Here is a 21,537-nt window from a genome sequence, read left to right as displayed (position 1 = left end):
TCGAGTTTCAAAAGAGAAAAGAAACTCTAGGACTTGATGGCCTAAAGAACACTTCCACAGAGGGTGGGGAAATTACAGGGGAAAAAGCTTCTTGGTTGAGAACTTAATTTGAACCAATGAGAGCTGAGCAGGCACACACTGGGTGCTAAGAGACAGAATGTAACCAATCAGAGATGAGGAAGAGGAAGGTTGAGAATGTAACCAATGGTGGGCTGCATGTAGCCAATCAGACCTTGAAAAGGCGGGGCTGTATCCCTGCGGGGCGGGCTGGAAGAAGCAGCTCTGGGCAAAGGCACCTGCAGGAGAACCTGAGCCTTCCTCCCAGACAGACTGGACAGACTGAGGGTGAAAGAGCCCTCATGGCCTACCCGGGTTTCGGAGGAGGGGTGAGTCGGGGCCACTTGTCTGCAGCCTCTGTGCTCTCGGGTATGACCGCCGAGGCGTCCACCCTCCGCAGTCAGCATCCTCCTACAGCTGTAGCCGGTCCTAAGTGGTGCCAAGCCACCCCGGGGGCCGGGCTGGGCGGGGCCAGGGCAGGATGGGGCCCTGCCTGGGCCGGGTATGGGCGGGTGTGGGGGCAGTCTGGAGTGGCAGGTGTTCTAGCCCTTGAGTACCTGTATCAAGTGCCCTTGTGATATCCAAGCTGTGGCTTGGCTTTAAAATTTCCTTTCTGTAAGGGAGGAACAACACACCTTCCTTGTTCCAGTAACAGATCCTCTTTCTGATTTTTTTTGGGGGGGTGGAGGGGAGAAGTAGCTTCCTTCCCCTCCTCCTCCTCCTCCTCTTCCTTCTCCTCCTCCTTCTCCTTCTAAATTCAAAGGTACTCTAAACAGCTCCTAAACTTTTGTGTTACATCAAGCGCAATGTGTTGTGGGATTTTTTTTGTCTGTTTTGCAGGGAGGAGAGGATTGTTTTTTTTTTATGTAACTATTTGTCATACATCACATTTGAGATTTATGAGTTGTAAGTGTAGTCATTCCTTTCTGCGTAGGAATCCATGTCCTCGGTTTTTGTTAACATTGGTGATCTTCAAAGCCTGGTCACACATTCTAGTTACCAAGTGGGAGTGCACAATGAATCATTGAAAGTGGGCAGAACATAACATACTTTTCATTTTTATTTATTTATTTGCTTGTTTTTTAACCTCAACGGAGAAATTATGCCTTGCTAATTAAATAAGGAAGTTGAGTTGGGCATAGAGTGGTTATCTTCAAACTACTTACTCTTATCCCTGGAAGTTAAGTGGGAATTATGTTTCAAGGAATGAGTCTCTAGATCCTCTACTTTGAGTTAGTCTCCATTATTGAAGCTGATTTGCTCTAAAACAAACTTTCCTGCATTGTATCTGGAATGTTCCACTTTCCAATGCCTATTCTTCCTTTCTTCTTAGGTACTTTAAAGTATTTTAAAGAAAAGGAAAATGAAGTCTCCTTCAAAGACCAGTTAAGACAGAATATACACAGAAGACTTAAAATTCCACCATCTTTTACATATTTTTATCAGATTGAAGTATGGGGTTAAAACTATAGCAGGTTGGAGTGGCTGGAGTAACAGATTTTTATTGGTAGAAGTTGAGACTTATCCACTCCACTTTTATCAAAGGAAGCATAGAAATATATTTGGATATTAAATGATTTTCTCTAAACATTGAAGCTCTTTTCACCTACTTTCATGCTTATCACAAGTAAGAAATGACCCACAAACAGCAGAATTAATGGAGTCTAATGACATGAATTCCTTTAAGAGTAATACATATATTGGATTATAGGTGGATAGAATTTGTATTGCTCAGCCTGCTGCTAGTTGTTCTCACCTGTAATCCTAGGTACTCAGGAAGTTGAGATCTGAGGATCATGGATCCAAGCCACTCTGGGCAGGAAAGTATCTGAGGCTCCACTCTCCACTTAACCACCAGATAAGCAGAAATGCAGCTGTGGCTCAAAGTGGTGGAGTACTAGCCTTGAGAAAAGAAAACCATCAATAGTGCCCAGGACCTGAGTTGAATTTTCAGGGTGGCATTTAATATTCCTGTAAAACAATTTGTACAGTTTAAGTTGGAGCACATTAATAAGATAGTTAAAATCATTTTTAAAATCATGTTAATTATAATCAATATACTCTTCATTGCTGTTTCTTCATTTAACAAAATTATAAAATTAAAAATGTTTATTGCTACATCTATTTGTTTTATCTAATGAACGACATCATTCATCTACATAGTAGATACACTCCAGAATTTTTACTTATTTAATTATTGTTTCTCAAAATTGGTCATTATCTCTTTAACTGTTTATTAATAAGAATTATAGGGCCAGGAGTTTGGCCTAGTGGTAGAGTGCTTGCCTAGCATGCACGAAGACCCGGGTTCAATTCCTTGGTATCACATACTTAGAAAAAGCCAAAAATGGTGGTGAGGCTCAAGTGGTAGAGCTCTAGCCTTGAGAAAAATCCAAGGACAATCCTCAGGCCCTGAGCTCAAGCCCAGGACTGGCAAAAAAAGAATTATAATAGAATTTTGTGTCTTATTTTGGTCTCAGGAAATAAAGCTTAAGTTTCAGTTCTAAATTAAGCAGACACTCGAGGCTCGTGCTTGTCATCCCTAGCTTCTCAGGAGTTAGAGATCTGAGAATTACAGTTTAACGTCAGCCCAGGAAGAAATGTCCATGAAATTCTCATCTCCCATTAACCAAGGGAAAAAAAAGAAAGCTCTGTGTTAGTAGCTCACACCTATAATCCTAGCTACTAGGGATCTTGGTTCAAAGTCAGCCTGAACAGGAAAGCTCCTCAATTACCTCTAGTGAACAACTGGAAAGCTAGAAGTCAACCATTGGTGTATTAGCCTTGAGCAAAATATACTTTAGGGACAGTTCCCTGAGTTTAGGCCCAGAACCAGCACATTCTCATGCACATGTGCCTGTGTGTGCACACATGCACGCAGGTGTGGGCACACATACATACACACACACACACACACATACACACACACAAATACACACAGAGCTTGAAATGGACATGTAACTTAAGAACACCAGCCTTGAAAAACTGAAGGAAGAGTGGGAGGCCCTTAATTTAAGCCTGATACTGGCACAGAATAACATAAAAAGTTTAATTATAAGCATAATTGTGTTATGCTGAGGGGATTGATAATGCCAAACATAAGTTTTACATGTGAAAACTTATATATTTGAGATATGGATGTAAGAAACAGCAAAAAGTGAAAGGAAAAGTGTCAGCTTTGTAAATACAGAGAAGAAACATTCCATGTTTGTTTTTACATGTGATAGCAGCAGATATGTTATCTATCTTCTAGAACTTTGAGGTAGGGTCTGGTGATAAACTGAGGTGTGATTGAATCGTGTATATTTGCCTCTTACTTATTTCGTTTCTGCCTATCATGAATTGCTACAATTTATATATGCTTGGTTTAGTCTTAACTAAAATAATCATAAAAAATAACCAAGTAATTTGAAAATTTTAGGAAAGCAAAGGACAAAAGATAATACTAAAAATTCAGAAACAAAAAAAAAAACAATAGTTTTTCTCAATCATATTATCAAGACAATAACTGTCTACCTAACGATCAGTTTTGATTTCTTGGAAGCTATCAAGAAGCTAAAAGATTAATTTATACAAGAGTGTTTCAAGGATTATTCTTCCTGTCTAGGAACACAGTTCTCTGAAAGCTGGTCTCTTCTTTTTCATGGCTCTTCTGTTCTTCAGAACATGGTCATTATGTTCTGCAAAATCAAAGTCTAGAGCCGATGAAGTGCCACCTACCCAGATCTCCTCCATGAAGGTGAAATGTCCATCACAGATGCCTTTATGTGTGGGGGGTGGTCATGGAGCTTGAACTCTGTGCCTGGGTGCTTTCCCTGAGCTCTTCAGCTCCAGGCTACTGCCCTACCCCTTGAGCCACAGCCCCACTTCCCATTTTCTAGTGATTAATTGGAGATAAGAGTCTCAAGTTCTTTAGTGCCAGAGCTGTCTTTGAACCTTGATCCTCAAATCTTAGCCTCCTGAATAGCATGAACCACCTCACCTGGCTACAGATACTTTAGATACAGGCAATTTGTAACCATCTTTTATTTGATCACTAGGTGAAATGCAGTTGTTTGATCTAATGGTCAAATAACTGCAATTGAGAAAGCTTGGGAAATTCAGAAGGGGAGGTAGATAAGATTTTTTTAAACATAGATTTTTCCCATATTTCCTCCTAAACATAGATTTTCCTGTATTTCCTCCTAGACTTCAGTTTATCTTTGTAATCCTACCTAATCAGGAAGCTGAGATATAAGGACTATGGTTTAAAGCCAGTCCTGAGAGCAAAATCCATATTACTCTTATCACCTAACTAACCAGGAACAGCAAACATCAAAAGGAGAGCTGTGGCTTGACTGGTAGAGCACTGGTACTGTGTGAAAATGCTAATGGACAGCACCCAAGGCCCAAGGCCCAATATTGACCAGAGGGAGAAAGAGAGGGAAAGAGGGAGAGAGGAAGAGAGGGAGAGAGGGAGAGAAGAAGAGAGGGAGAGAGGGAGAGAGGGAGAGAGAGAGAGAGAGAGAGAGAGAGAGAGAGAGAGAGAGAGAGAGAGAGAGAGAGAGAGAGAGAGAAGACTGTATCTGTCTTTGTAAACTGTCTCTGCATTAGATATTCACAAATAAACTTATATTCAATTTAACTTCCCCTATAGATGTTTTTCATTTCCACCCCCTTTTTAAATTTATGCCTGTCTTAAGACTTGACTGCCCTCCATGTCCTTTCAGGCCTTGGAATCAAACACAGATCAGATGTTTATGACACCTGCTCTAGAAACAAGAATTATTTGAGGAGTCTTCCCTTCACCTCTGGCTTACGATTTATCTCAGATATTGGCCCTGTAACTCTTTCTATATCTACACTTTTTTTATTGTAAAGGTGACATACAGAGAGGTTACAGTTATATAAGTAAAGAAAGAAGTACAACTTTTGTGGAACATTGTCACCCCCTCCTTTTTTTTCTTGATATCTCCTCCCTCCTGAACTTGTAAGATTCATCTTAAGCAGAGTGTCTTGTGAGTATCACCGTTGCATTGGTTCATCCTTTGCCCTTCATGTCACCATTTGTGTGATTCCCTTTCCATCCTCAAATCTGATAAACGTATATAATACCAAGGGTACTGGAATAAAAAAGTGACAACATGTGGTAAACCAGAGGGGAGGGGAGGAAAGAAAAAATGAAATAACTGCCTATAGCACACAAAGAAAAACAAACTTCTTGTTTCTATATCTTGCAGTTTATTTCTATCTTGCAGTTCATTCCATAGCTACTCTTAAGCCAAGAATAATTTTTTTTTGCCAGTCCTGGGCCTTGAACTCAGAGCCTGAGCCTTGTCCTTGGCTTTCTCTAGGCTAGAGCTCTACCACTTGACTCACAGCACCACTTTCAGCTTTTTTCTATGTATATGGTACATTGGAATTGAACCCAGGTCTTTGTGCATCCTAGGCAAGCACTCTACCACTAGGCCAAACTCCAGGCTCATGGTCAAGGACAATTTTTTTTATGAAACCTTTTACTTTCAGTTTTCTGGTACATCAAATTATACTTGCCTATCATTATTAGAAATAGGGATTTTGTAATGTATATAATTATGCAAGCCTAATTTCATCTATCTTCTATACTTTTTGGTATATTGGTATAGATATATTATAGTGTTTCATGGGTATATTTATTTTAAAAGTATATATTTCATTTCTTCCATAATCTACTTGTATTTTCTTAAACCATTCTTTTTTTTTTTTTTTTGCCAATCCTAGGGTTTGAACTCAGGGCCTGAGCACTTTCCTTGGGCTTTCGAAAGGCTAGAGCGTTACCACTTGAGCCATAGCAACACTTTCGGCTTTTTCTATGTATGTGGTACAAAGGAAGAGAACCAGGGCTTCATGCTTGCTAGCCCCACTAGGCCAAACTCCAGGCCTCAATCATTTTTATTATTTCTGAAATTAGAGTGTGCTTTGCTAACTAGTATTTTTTCTTTTTTCTTTTCTTTTATATAAGAAATCTATTTTTGGATTTTTTTTTACTGCAGTATAGTTTTTTAGTTATTTGTTTCCTTTCTTATATTTTTTGCTTCCTAATGCAATCATTAAGTTTTGAATGCATCATCTCCCAGAGTCACAGTGCTTTCGCCTGGCCTTGTCTGGTTACACTCTGGCTGTAACTCTTCTGGAATATTCATGATGCTGCTGTACCATGGCCTTTTTGTCCCTTATTCTTCTAGTTCTTTTCTTGCTCTGCTTCTGACAACTTCTTGTCATCCTTCAAGGATATATTTTGCTCAGAATGGAATAATGAATAGCCTTATTACATCTTCCTCCCCTGTACTTATAAAAATGCTGAATAAAATGCTTTTCAAAAATGTTAGAGAACATATTCCAAGTCACAAGTGAAAAGGAAAGAAAACAGCAACCTTAGCTATCGCAGGAAACAAATAAGTTATAGTCACCACAATTAGACCACCAGAATATAGAGGGATATTTTACTTATTTGATGTTTACCAGTTCAGGAAACCTTGAAATTTCAAAATGGAGACAATAATTTCATATCATATGGAGTTGTAAAAAATCAATATAATTGATGGAAAGTTCTTAGGATAGTGTTTATATATATATGTATTTATTAATGTTATTAGTAACCTCTCTATTTTGTTAGCTTTAATAAGACTGTCATTGAAAGTATCATTTTATTGACTTTATACTTGTCACCTTTTGGGAAAAAATTTCTTCTGTTGGACAGGGTATTTCAACTTTATGCAACTTTTTCTTGTTAGGTCACAATTTTATTTTGCTTACTATATTTTCTTCTAAGTATGTGTTCTGGGGCATACATCTTAGTTTAACTGTAGCTGGAAATGTACATGTTCTTCTGTGTGTATGTTTCTGTAATGATGATGGTAAATACTTTTAAAATTACTCCTCATAATTTCAATACCAAACTTTAGACTCTATTACAGAGCTATAATTATCAAAACAGTTTGGTACTGGCACAAGAACAGGCCTGAAGACCAATGGAATAGAACTGAAGACCCAGATATTAAACCACAGACCTATGGCCACCTAATCTTTGACAAGGGAGCCAAAAAAATAGAATGGAAGAAAGACAGCCTCTTCAACAAGTGTTGCTGGCAGAACTGGTTAAGCACTGCAGAAAACTAAAGTTGAATCCTTCTTTGTCACCCTGCACTAGTTTTAACTCCAAATGGATCAAAGACCTCAAGGTAAAAGCCGATACACTGAAAACTTTATAAGAAGGAATAGGAGATATACTAGGCCTCCTTGGCACAGGTCAAAACTTTCCCAGTAAGGACCAAGAAACACAACAAATCAGAGAAAGGCTGGATAAGTGGGGCTGCATTAAACTGCAGAGCTTTTGTATGGCAAAGGACATAGCTAGTAAATTAATTAGAAACCCTAGAGTGGGAGAAGATCCTCACCAACCATACAATGGACAAAGGCCTCATATCTAAAATATATCAATAGCTCAAAAAATTGAATCACCCCAAAACTAATCTCCAAAGTAGCAACCATCCCATTAAAAGATGGGCCAAAGACTTAAAGAGAGTCTTCTCTGAAGAAGAAACAAAAATGGCCTATAGACACATGAAGAAATGCTCAACATCTCTGGTCATAAAAGAAATGCACATCAAAACAACTCTAAGATTCCACCTCACTCCAGTTAGAATGGCCAGGATCAAGAAAACCAATAACAACAGATGCTGGAGGGAATGTGGCCAGGAGAGATCACTACTGCACTGTTGGTGGGAGTGCAAACTTGTTCAACCACTATGGAAAGTAGTATGGCAGTTCCTCAAAAGACTAAATATAGAGTTCCCCTATGACCCAGCAATTCCACTACTTGGCATTTACCCAATCATCCAGAAACAAGGACATGCTAAATCCACTAGCACAACGATGTTCATTGCAACACTATTTACCATAGCAAAGATATGGAACCAACCTAGATGTCTCTCAGTTGATGAATGGATCAACAAGTTGTGGTATTTGTACACAATGAAATTCTATGCTGCTGTCAGAAAGAATGACATTGCCCCATTTGTTAGGAAATGGAAAAATTTAGAAAAAACCATATTAAGTGAAGTAAGCCAGACTCAAAGGAACATAGGCTCAATGGTTTCCCTCATTTGTCATAATCAGTAGAAACTGGGCTCTTCTAGCATAGATTTGCAATAGAGCAAAACCTTGATACATAAGGCCATATAGTATGATGGTCAATTAAAGGACCTCTAGGATATAGAAACAAAACCCATGTAATGAATGATTGTTGTCCTTAAGGTACTATGTTATCTCTCATCTCTTTTGCTATCCCTTGGTTATCTCATATTGTTTCAGTATCTCACTTTGTTACTTGATATGTCGGATATATTTGTATTTGGTTATTTGAAATTGGATAGGGAAGGGGGAAAACAAGATGAGGGGTGGGGGTGGGGGAAGGAAATGGGGACCAAGAAATGTGAAAGGGTATCAATGTATGTGAATTAATGTACCTTCTATCTGGCAAATATCATGTAACCCTTCTATTAATTACAATAAAAATTATGAAAAAAAAACAAAAACTGCTCCTCATGTTCTTCTGTTTAGAAGCGTTTCTTTTTTATATTTTTCTTATTGTAGGTAGCATACATTTGTGAAACATTGCTTAAGGTATCTAGCATTCTGTAGTAAAGGCTTCTGTGATGACTGAACTGGAAGCTTTCAATAACCATGTATGTACTTTTCAGTAGATCTGTAATAAATGTTTTCTTTTAAATCGACTTTGATCAATTACTTTTCAAAATTCTAAACTTTCTTTTCTTTTACTCTTGGATTTCAAAATGCAGATAGGACAGACTGTCCCAGGAACGTGTCCACCTCTGCTTGCCGGCGGCTCTCCTGGATACATAGCATACTCAGACAGCAGTGACCCCATGTGGAGCTACTTTACTGCTGTGGCTGGGCAGGTAAGATGTAAAACTGTTGACTATTAAACAGAAATAAGAGCCGCCGGCAAGCAGAGGTGGACACGTTCCTGGGACAGTCTGTCCTATCTGCATTTTGAAATCCAAGAGTAAAGAAAAGAAAGTTTAGAATTTTGAAAAGTAATTGATCAAAGTCGATTTAAAGAAAACATTTATTACAGATCTACTGAAAAGTACATACATGGTTATGAAAGCTTCCAGTACAGTCATCACAGAAGCCTTTACTACAGAATGCTAGATACCTTAAGCAATGTTTCACAAATGTATGCTACCTACAATAAGAAAAATATAAAAAGAAACGCTTCTAAACAGACGAACATGAGGAGCAGTTTTTGTCTTTTTTTATCATAATTCTCTTATTGTAATTAATAGACGGGCTTAACAACTGATATTCTGCTGCTTCTTCCTTCCTTCCTTCCTTCCTTCCTTTCCTTTCCTTCTTTTCCCATTTCCTTCCTTCCTTCCTTCCTTCCTTCCTTCCTTCCTTCCTTCCTTCCTTCCTTCCTTCCTTCCTTCCTTCCTTCCTTCCTTCCTTCCTTTCCTTCCTTCCTTCCTTTCCTTCCTTCCTTCCTTCCTTCCTTCCTTCCTTCCTTCCTTCCTTCCTTCCTTCCTTCCTTCCTTCTTTCTTTCTTTCTTTCTTTCTTTCTTTCCTTCTTTCTTTCTTTCTTTCCCTTTTTGTGGGTCATGGTGCTTGAACTCTGGTCCTCAGCCTGGGCACTGTCTCTGAGCTCTTCAGTTCAAGGCTACGACCCTACCACAGTGGGAACCACAGTTCCACTGTCCATTTTCTAGTGGAGATAAGAGTCTCACTGTCTTTAGTTCCCAGGATGGCTTTGAACTGCGATCCTCAGATCTGCTTCCTCAGTAGCTAGGATTAGAGTCGTGAGCCACCTCACCTGGCTGATTGTTTACTTTCTAGTAGTATCAATAGTCCTGTATCAGAAATCTTCTGCGTTGGCTGTGGGAAAAGAGAAAACTACTTTTCTATCTCAGGACAAAATACTATTATAAGTTATCAAATTTTTTTCAAGTGTTAGTTGAATCAAATTCTTATGCTTTTTTCCCTACTTGACAAAATTATCAAAAACAATTATATTCAGAAAACTTTTTGTTAAATGGTAATGGCTGCACTACAATAAAATATCATAATGCAATAAGCAAACCATTTAAAGAATCACTGTTATGCCTTGCTTAATGATAAGAACATGTTGTGAGTCATTAGGCAATTTCATTTTTGCATAAAAATTATAGAATGTACATACAAAAGCCTTGATGGTATATAGGTCAATCATTCCACAGTAAATGAATGTACGATGCTTTGCTGCCAGTGCAATATGGCATCCTGATATTCAGAAAAATATTAAATAATACTTCTGTAAGGTAGAAATGATGCATGTACTCTTATTTATTTATATGTGAGTAAGTGAGCAGCCTAATTTAGTAACAACAAATGCTAAGTGAATTAGAATTTAATTTCAGAATGCTGCTCCCTATCAACCTAATCATGCAAATGGATTTTTATGAATTATCTATTTAATATTTATTGTTTAATTAGAATTGTTTTCTGCACAATTTAGGGAAGCATTACTTAGTTCCTAATTAAGATATTATTATAAAATACATGAAGCTGTGTATAAGGAGAATATTTACACATCTGGATGAACATCTTTCAATAGAGGTTTCAGAAGGTTTTTATAACTCCAAAGTTCTATCAAAGTATAGGTACATAGATTTTCATTTACTGAGTTTTATTTCAAGTTTCTAAATGTAATTTATATTTGAATGATAATTTCTAGTATTATCAATAGTTCAAACATATTAGCCATGAATATAACCGCATACTATTTTTAAATTGTACTTTACTGTTTTCCCTTTTTGATTTAAAAAAATTCTTGTAGTTCACTGATGGTAACAACATATTTTTTATCTAATTTAAGTGGGAAATGCTATTCTCCTTGAGGACTAATACAAAAGTAATTTCCAGCCTGGCAGGGTGGCTCATGCCTGTAATTTTAGCTACTCAGGAGGCTGATATCTGAGCTTCTCAGTTCAAACCCACGCCAGGGCACTAAAGACCTTGAGACTCTTATCTCCAAGTAATCACTAAAAAAAGATAAGTGGGTTAACAAAAGCCATATAATGAGTGATTGTTCTCCTTAATGTACTATGTTATCTCTCATCTCTTTTGCTGTCTTTTGGTTATCTCATATTATTACAGTATTTCACCTTGTTATATTGTATATAAGTGTATTTGGTTATTTGAAATTGGATAGGGAAGGGGGGAAAACAAGATGAGGGGTGGGGGTGGTGGGAGGGAAATGGGGTCCAAGACATGAGAAAGGATATCAATGTATGTGAAGTAATGTGCCATCTAACTGGTGAAAATAATGTAACCCTTCTATTAATTACAATAAAAAATATATGAAAAAAAGGGAAGTGGGGCTGTGGCTTAAGGAGTAGGGAAGTAGTCTTGAGCTGAGAACTCGGGGACAGTGCCCAGGCCCAGAGTTCAAGCACATGATCTACAAATAAAATAATAATAATAATAATAATAATAATAATAATAATAATTTCCTGCTCTTTGCTTCTATTTTAACATCTTGAAAAAAAGGTTTTGAAGTTTACTGTGTCTAACTGTCTGCAACCTGGCATTGTATTTGTCATTTCCCTGAGATGGTATTGATAATAGCACCTGTCAGACTTAATTGTTTTTTTGTAAAGTGTTGATTGCTGCTCAGAATGCATTAAAAGTATGAAAGTAAATATGCATTTATTTTCAGTACTGGAGATTAAACACAGGGCCTCACAAACAATGAGCAATGTTCCTATCCCAAAGTATGGTTTTCTAATTACTGAATTGAGTTTCCAGGCCCTGAGTTCAAGCTCCAGAATGGCAACACATAAAAAAGTAATATAAAATTGAGTAGTGATTGCCAAAAATATTCTACACAGAAAATATTATAATAATTGTCTGTTAAGATGAATGTGAATTGGTAGTTTCAAATTTGAATTAGAACCATTGGAGTTGTTTGTGGGAATTCATTAACAAAGATTCATAGGTGTTTATATGGATTGTTAGAAGTAGTTTGTTAAATTTGTTTGTTATTTTGATGTATGTTTTAATTTTGTCATCTTGGTCCTTTCGCACAGTTGTTTTTGCATTTGTAGCAATGTGTGTGATACTCACAGTGAATGATTTTATTATGTATTTGTGCAGAAAATTGGATTAGGTATGAAATATAATGAGACCAGTTAATAGGTTTTATTTTTCCATTATGACATTTTTCTTATGTAGAAACTAACAAAGACTCTTATCAATTCACATGAGAATATATGAACAGTAATCAGATTGACAAGTTTCATGCACACTGAGAAATATTGCTGGAGATCTTAATAGTGCCATTAGGCATGATATTTTCCTCTTAGAGTTAAATATTCACTATATGTATTTTTTTTGGAAATAATATTCTCCTCTAAAAAGCATAAATGGGACACATTTTGAGACTTTCCAGAAAAGATGAAAGCATTTTTCTAATATTTTAAAAGGAAGCACAAGGTTTTGACAAGACATAATTTTGCAGTATAATATGAATGCCTGTGTGATGCTTTTAGAAACAAAGAAAATGATCCATTGTGCTATAATCTCTAATATGTCATGTTGGTTGATATTAATTGCTATAAGTTTATAGTTAATAATAATGTTTTGAATGATACATATTTTTGATTGGCCTAGAGCAGTCATTCGAAATGCTAATCTCATTGTAGACAACCTCATGGTTAAATCAGGTCTAAACTCCTTTTTAACAGGATGGTGAAGTGGATGCTGAAGAACTTCAGATGTGTTTGACTCAGTCTGGAATCAGTGGAACTTATTCTCGTGAGAATAGTTTTTTCTTCTTTTTGTCATTGCAATAGGAAACTCATTTCTAACTCTTCTGTCCCTGTCCTTAAAACATTCTATTCTCTGCAAGCAGTTTCTATTCTCCCATCCTTGCATTGTAGTTATAGAATAATTTGGGTTGGATTAGTAGAAAGAATATATATATATTATTTTTTGCTGTGTATATACTGTTCACAGCTGTCTTATGATAATGTACTGTTACTTTACCTTTTTATATTACACTTTTTGTTCTTAAAATTGATAGTGTTAGCTATTTTTCACTACCCTGATACACTCTGTGTGCTCTCATTCTTTCACTGCCTTTCATATCTCTCTCTCTCTCTCTCTCTTGAATTGGATCTTTTTTCATTCCCAGGCTGTGTGTGTGGGGGGGGGGTGTGAGTGCGTGCATGCACATGTGTGCATGTATCTATGAGTCTGTTTACTGGTACCTTGATTTGAAACTAAAACCTCATACCTAACAGTTTTCTTTAGCTAGTTTACTGACACTCTACCACTTGTGTCATACTTCCACCCCAGCATTTTGCTTGTTTATTTAAAATGGTATCATGCAGACTAAAGATTACAAAACATGAAGGAATCAGAACATGTGAAGCAGTGCCCTAGAATATATCAGAGATGTAGAAGAAGGCCAGATCATAAAATCTTTCGATGCCACTTTGAAGAGTTTAGGCCAAAGAAAGAAAAACCTCTGTTTAAGCACTACTTTGCCATTTGTGATAGGGAGAATGAAAATCTCTTTCTTTGCAGGCCCCAGGCAAAGATATGTGCTATAACACTTCTATCATAGTAATTTTCACTTATTTCATTATTACTCTCACTAGGTATGAGTAATTTAATAATACTTTTTAGTCATATTTTACCATATTTGTCAATGTTAATAAAATGTGCTGATTATAGTGACTGTGTATTGTTATAAATTTTGAAGTACTTTGTTTTGAAAATGAACATTGTCACAATTTTCCATAGATGAATTTGAGCAGATTCTAATTCAAATATCAAATTTATTTTATAGCTTTCAGTTTGGAAACCTGCAGAATTATGATTGCCATGTTGGATGTATCCTTGAATTCAATAGATAGTACTAAAATACAGAGCTCCTGCTTTTTTATATATTCTTTATTGTTCAGGATGGCTTGAATTCTAGGCCTCATGCTGTTCACACTCAAACTGCTTGGTCATGGCTAATGCTCTGACACTTGAGCCATGACTACAATGACTACAGCCAGTCTAGAGTTTTGTTGGTGACTTAGTCATGAATTCTGGTTTTTACTACCCAGGCTGGCTTCCAACTGGGATCCTGTATCTCAGCCTATTGTGTAGGTAAGAGTGATATAGATATGAGCACTTAGTGTCATCCTGGAGATTACTTCCTTAATATGTTAGAAAGTAATTTGTTAGAAAGCCATTTGTTAGCTATAAATTCCTAGAATCTATTAAGCTAGGGATTTTTAAGACATTGGAAGGCCTGTTGTAAGTCTGGAAGCTTACAGAAATCTATTCACATAGTTAATTAGACTAACTTTGCAGAAACAGATTTGTTTTTCAATCAGAGATTTGAAGTTTGGGGTTAAATAAATTCTCTTGGGTATGTCCATGCTTATTTTTATTAATAAAACTCAGAGAGATTACACAGGAAAAATGGGATTTAATGAATTCAAGGAGCTTTGGGCAGCTCTTAATGCCTGGAAGCAGAATTTCATGGCCTTTGATGAAGACGGAAGTGGAACGGTAGAGCATCATGAACTGAGTCAAGCCATTGCTGTTATGGGTAAGAATAAATAAAATTCCTTAGAATTTGTTCCTTCAACAGGTGAATCTTAAATGCTTCAATGTATTTCTCATCAACAGCTCAAGGTTTAGGTAAATTATAACCAAAGCTTAAATTTTTTTTCTTATTGTTTTTTATTCTAATTACTACAATCACATTGGATTAAGATACATCACTACTGACCTGCAAAATAATTTTAACTATCCATACCTACAAGATAATATTTTATCTATGAGTTGTTCTTTTATATATGTATTCATTTATATATGTATTGCATTTTTTGTTTATTTTATTTTTGGGTTATTGTATAGAGGGGTTATAGTTACATTCTGCAGGTAGTAGGTGCATTACTTCTCTCACATTGATACCCCATATCATGTCTTTGTACCACTTCCCTCTCCCTACCCCCTCCTAATCATCTTGTTTCCCCCCCTTCCCTTTACTATTTCAAATAAACATATATACAATATACCAGGTAACAAAATCAGATAAAGTAACAATGTGAGATTACCAAAGGGCAGAAAAATAGAAGAGAAATAACATAGTACATTAAGAACAACAATCACACAAGATAAACCTCTTGTTTCCATATCCTAGAGATTCTTTTATTTAGTCTCATCCTATATGATCTTATGTATTTAGGTTTTGAGCTACTGTAAACCTCTGCTACGAGAGTCCTAGATGTATGTTAATTATTACAAGTGAGAGAAACCATGGAGCCTATGTTCTTTTGGGTCTGGCTTACTTCATTTAATGGTATTTTCCAAGTCTATTTCCTTACAAATAGATGATGTCATTCTTTCTGATGACAGCATAGAATTCCATTGTGTATAAATACCACATCTTCTTGATCCAATCATCTACTGAGGGACATCTGGGTTGGTTCCATATCTTCACTATGGCAAATAGTGCTGCAATGAACGTCATTGTGCTAGTGGCTTTAGTATGTCCTTGTTTCTGGACATTTGGGTAAATGCCAAGGAGTGGAATTGCTGGGTCATATGGGAGATCTATGTTTAGTCTTTGAGGCATCACCATACTGTTTTCCATAGTGGCTGAATGAGTTTCCACATTCACCAGCAATGTAGTAGTGATCCCTCCTGGCCACATCCACACCAGCATCTTTTGTTATTAGATTTCTTGATAATGGCCATTCTAACTGGAGTGAGGTGGAATATCAAAGTTTTTTTATTTGCATTTCTTTTATGGCCAGAGATGTCGACCATTTCTTCTTGTGTCTATAGGCCATTCTTATTATGTCTTCAGAGAAGTCTCTTTTTAAGTTTTAGCCCATCTTTCAATGAGATGGATGTTTCTTTGAAGATTTGTTTTGGAGATATTCAGTGTTTTTTTAGATATGAGACCTTTGTCTGTTGTATGGTTAGTGGAGATCTTCTTCCACTCTGTAGGCTTTATATTTAACTTGCAAGCTATGTCCTTTACCATACAGAAACCGCAGTTTAATGCACTCCCATTTATCTGAACTTTCTTTAATTTATTGTGTTTCTGGGTCTTTAGTAAGAAACTTTTGACATGTGCCAAGGAGACCTAGTGTATCTCCTATTCCTTCTTGTAAAGTTTTCAGGATATCTGCTTTTACCTCAAGGTCTTTGATCCATTTGGAATTAATCATAGTACAGGGTGACATAAAGGATCCAGCTTTAGTTTTCTGCAGGTGTTTAACCAATTCTGCCAGCACCACTTGTTGAAGAGGCTGTTTTTCTTCCAATCTAATGTTTTGGCTCCCTTATCAAAGATTAGGTGGCCATAGTTCTGTGGGTTGATTTTGGGGTCTTCAGTTCTATGCCATTGGTCCTAAAGCCTGTTCTTGTGCCAGGACTAAGCTGTTTTGGTTACTATAGCTCTCTTATAGAGTCTAAAGCTTGGTATTGATAGTCCTCCAGTGCTGTTCTTTCTGCTAAGGATTGATTTTGCTATACAGGGTCTTGTCAAATGCCTTTTTTGCATCTATTGAGGAAATAATATAATACTTGTCCTTACTCCTTTTGATGTGATGCATTATATTAATTGACGTGCATTATACTGAACCAGCTTTGCATCCCTGTGATGAATACTGTTTTTTCATATATTTTTATTGTAATTAATAAAAGGGTTACATGATATTTGCCAGATAGAAGGTGCATTAATTCACATACATTGATACCCTTTCACATACCATAGTGTATAATTTTTTGATGAGTTGTTGAAAACTGTTGGCCAGTATTTTGTTGATAAGTTTTGCATCAATATTCATCAAAGAAGTGGGTCTATAGTTGTCTTTCTTTGATGAGTCCCTGTTTGGTTTTGAGGTGAGTTTTATGCCGGCTTCATAGAATGAGTTTGGCAAAGAGCCTTCACTTTCAATTTCATTGAAGAGTTTGAAGAGTATTGATGTGATTGCTCCTTTGAAGGCCTTATAGAATTCAGCAGTGAATCCTGCAGGTCCGGGCTTTTTATTGATGGGAGGCCTCTTATTGCCATTTCTACTTCAGTACTTCAAATAGGTATGTTTAGTTGGTTTAGAACTTCTTGGTTCAGTTTGGGTATGTTAATACTGGCTAGAAATTCATCCATCTCTTCTAGATTCTTAAATTGGTTGGCATAAAGGTTTGAAAGTATTCCCCTATGGTGCTCTGGATCTTGGTAATTTGTGTCGTGATATTTCATTTTGCATTTTTTTCTGATAATGTATTTTTCCAGTTAGCACTTACCATTTATACTGCAAATTTTGTAATTTGGTAGAATCAAAGGGTTTCTTAGTTCATCCCAGTCTCTGAGTTTTTTTTAAAATTGTATTTTATTGTTGGGGTCAGATATCTCTGAGGGTTTTTGTTTGTTTTTATCGTGTGTGTGGGAGGGTGGGTGGGTGTGGGTGTGGGTGTGGGTGTGGTGGTCTTGGGGCTTGACAGTCAAGACCTGGGTGCTGTCTCTGAGCTTTTATGCTCAACCACTTGAGCCGAGACTCTACTTCCAGCTTCCCACGCTTTCTTTTATTGAGATTAATTGGAGATGAAAATTTCTTGGTCTTTCTTGCTGAGGCTGGCTTTGAGCCTAAATCCTCAGATCTTTTGAGTAGCTACAATTACAGATGTGAGCCTGTAAAAAGTAAGTAAGGAATAATATTTTCCTCCCAGGATTTATATTGATTACTGTAAATCTGTAGTACAAGAGTGTCTATTGTCTGCAATACTGAGGGAATCATTAATTCTCAAATTTTTTTTGTGCTACAAAAGATACTTCCAACAGGAAATATGATTCCGATGATAGTGAAGATTACTAACAATCTTTGTTGTTATATTCTTTACATAGAATAGCTATAGGAGAATTCAAATATGTTAAAAGCCTGTAAAATATCCTTTGGTTTCATTTCAAAATTGAATTATATTTTAAACACACAGAAAGGTAAATTATTTCTTTTCTTGAGTTGAATTAATTAATTAATTAATTTTTGTCAGCCCTGGGGCTTTCTCAATGCTAGTGCTCTACTGCCTGAACCAAGGTGCCACTTCTGGCATTTTCTGTGTATGGATTAATGAGGAATCAAAGCCAGGGCTTCATGCATTCTAGGCAAGCACTCTAGTACTAGGCCATGCTCCTGGCACCATTAGATTTGAAGTTATCACAGGCTAGGAACTTACTACTTAAGTACCAAAGAACAGCATTAATAATGAAGTTTTTGACTTAGTATTTTAATAGTAATGTGTTTTTAAATGTATTTTCAGTGATGAATATAGAAAAGTAATATACTTGCAATTTCAATGAAACACAATGTTGCAGTTTTTATGTGATATTTATTTATTTATTTATTTTTTAGGATACAGGTTAAGTCCTCAGACATTAACTGCAATTGTTAAACGTTACAGCAAGAATGGCAGAATTTTCTTTGATGATTATGTTGCTTGCTGTGTGAAGCTTCGAGCATTGACAGGTACTACTCATTTAAAAAGGGTCTTAGTATTATGTAGCTGTTTTTCTTCAGTAGTCTTTCTGCAAGTTTACAATACTATTTTTACCTTTGTTCACTGTTAACTCTAAAGAGTTCTAAGGCTTTAGAATTAATGAATATAAGTTGTGAAAATTGTGTTATCTGTGTTTTAGTAAGTTTTCTTCATTTCTCAGTTTACTAAATTATTGTCAGTTGAGACTTATTTGATTAATTACTGAATTATTGAATAATTTAGGTATTTGAAATTAAGACTTCTAAATAATTTTTAAAGTATTTCTTTGTTTAAAGATTTCTTTAGGAGAAGAGACCACTTGCAACAAGGCTTTGTGAATTTCATATATGAGGATGTGAGTATCCTGCTTAGCACTTTGATATTAATACTCTGTTCTAAATGTATTCTTAGTTATCAGAATATTTAAGTGCAAAGCACTAGTGGACCATACTTGTAACCTTAGTTTTTTAGGAGACTGAGATCTGAGAATTCAGGTTTGCAACAAGCCCAGGCAGACAGATCAGAGAAATGCTTAAACAAGCAAAAAAACCCTTGAAGTGGAGTTATAGCGCAGGAGGTATAGGAGGTAGAGTGCCATCTGTGAGTAAAGAGGCTGAACTGAGAGCTGGGACCCAATGTTGAAGCCTCAGCACATGCAAACAAAAGGGACAAAAAAATGAAACAATGAAAGACATTTAAATAATACAGTGTATACATACTGCAAATAATAGCTTTTATAGCACATTTTCTATACTTTTCAGCTTAATATAAATATAAGATTCAGTATTGTTAAAATATGAATATCAAATTTCATGATAGTTTCTTTTGTGATAGTTTCATATCCCTTCCTTTTTTGCTTCTTTTTCTTTCTTTCTTTCTTTCTTTCTTTCTTTCTTTCTTTCTTTCTTTCTTTCTTCTCTCTTTCTCTCTTTCTCTCTTTCTCTCTGTTTTCTTTTTGTTATTGTTGTTGTTGGTGGTGGTGGTGGCTATGGAGCTTGAACTTAGGTCCTGGGTATTGTCCCTGGCTTCTTTTTGCTCCAGGCTAGAACTCTACCACTTGAGCCACAATGCCACCTCTGGTTTTTGAGTGGTTAATTGGAAATAAAAATTTCACTGGGGACTTTTCTACCTGGGCTTGCTTCTAATTGTAATCCTCATGATACTTTTTGACAACCATATTTCAAAACATTTTTAAGGGGAGATATCATTTATTTTATAAATAATTCCTTTTTTATGGTGCTATCTTTTCCAAAAGAGAAAAGGCATTTTACAAGAAATTAAGTAGTTTTTTTTTCATTTCAAAGTGGTTAATGTGAACCACAGTCTGATGTTATAACTAGAGCTGAAATAGTATTTCAGTACATAATTTGATGTTTCAGGGTTTTGTTCTAGGTCGTACTTACTGATAGAAGTTATAGGATCAACTACTGGAATATATTGGCTTGAATTATTATCCTTAAAAACCTGTAAATTTTTGAAGTTTCTAGATTATGGTAAAGTTTTTAATGGAATGTAATTAAACAGTTTTGTAATTTCCATATGGTAATTATATTTATGAATTAGTTTTTGCAGGGCACTATGATGATTTGAATGCCTAGAATTTGAAAGCTACAGAAAAACTGTGAATCCTTTTGCTTGCAAGAAATGAACTGGATTGCCTTGTAGGAAAGGTTTTGGGCTTTTCATGTTCTTACTTGTTAATAAATATTTTTGCTTTCCCTATGTTTTTACTTTAAAACACAGTTAAAGGCAATAAAAGATGTCTTCCATTGATATGTTACTGCTTTTGCAAAAGTTATCGCTATATAAATAACACCATTAATTGCTATCAAACTTCTTAACCTTAATTTTTAACATTAAAATAGAGGAATGTACTCATGACAGATTGTACAAAAACACAAATGACAAAATGATGAAATGATTTATTTGAGAGTTCAGATTATATTTTTGAATTTTATTTGTAGTTCAGAATATTTAAGAGTCAGAAGTATGGATTTGGTGCCATCTTTGTCACATTTATTTTTTGATCACATTATTAGAGAAGATGACATTTTAGGGCTGCCTATGAGGAAGAAAATTATAGTTTGCTAAAGTTTATACTACTTGGAGTGTAGCGCATCTTTAATTTTTAATTTTTAGGGCATATTTTCCTTCATTGTCCTTTGTCTTCTGTGGAAACAAAAGAGAAGGAAGTATTTATTGCTTAACTTTGCATTGTTTTGATCCTTTGAGACAAGTTCTCCCCACATATGCCATGCTAGCCTCAAATTCTCCATCCTCCTGCCTCTGCTTCCTGAGTACAATGATTCCTGGTGGGCTTTACCGTGCTTCATCAAAAAGTTCTCAAGTACCGTAGCATTTTTCTCTGTACTTTATTTTGTTAGTGAAAACAGAGATAACCTAAAATATTACTTTAAATCTCAAGTTTCATATTTTGGAAGTGACACATTTCCTATGAAATACCAACATTTAAATTTGTTCTGATAAATTTTAGTACTGCTTGCTAATAATATCAGCTGTTTATAAAATTTTAAAATTATTTGCATATTCAGGAATTAGAAGTTTTGTTTATTGAACAAAATTGGTTACTTATTTCCGATATGATAAAGCTCTTGATTGTATCTGTGTCATGGAGGGTATTAAACACAAGAAGGTCTATAGCATTAATTCTGGTTTTTCTTTTTTTTTGAAGACTAAACAAGTTTTTCATTTAATGATGTAAACACGGATACTGATTTGATACATATTTAAATATAACTTCTCTTACATTTCCAGCTCAGTAGATGGGAAATCCAAAAGGACTGCTATAGTCATGTAGAACATACTATATTCACATTTCCAAAGTTTATTCTAATTCTTTTTTTACTCCAAATCATCTTCATGGTGTTTTGTGATGAGTTTGTACCAAAGGAA

At 35.8% G+C, this 21,537-nt stretch overlaps 1 protein-coding gene across 1 annotated transcript; it reads left to right on the top strand.

The window, feature by feature from the left end:
- The first annotated feature begins 335 nt into the window (after positions 1–335).
- On the top strand, positions 336–20,341 carry Gca (grancalcin). The gene is made up of 8 exons (XM_090342732.1): positions 336–386; positions 8,877–8,996; positions 12,822–12,891; positions 13,931–13,974; positions 14,539–14,686; positions 18,501–18,614; positions 18,921–18,979; positions 20,188–20,341. The coding sequence occupies exons 1-8, from the start codon at positions 360–362 to the stop codon at positions 20,212–20,214; spliced, it is 609 nt and encodes a 202-aa protein (XP_090198858.1). The 5' UTR covers positions 336–359; the 3' UTR covers positions 20,215–20,341.
- The last annotated feature ends 1,196 nt before the right edge of the window (positions 20,342–21,537 follow it).

This window comes from Megascapheus bottae, chromosome 12 (assembly GCF_031878675.1).
Source record: "Megascapheus bottae isolate mThoBot1 chromosome 12, mThoBot2.hap1, whole genome shotgun sequence".
NCBI lineage: Eukaryota > Metazoa > Chordata > Mammalia > Rodentia > Geomyidae > Megascapheus > Megascapheus bottae.
Note: the sequence above shows the minus strand (reverse complement) of the source record. Positions and strands in the feature narration are given on the sequence as shown.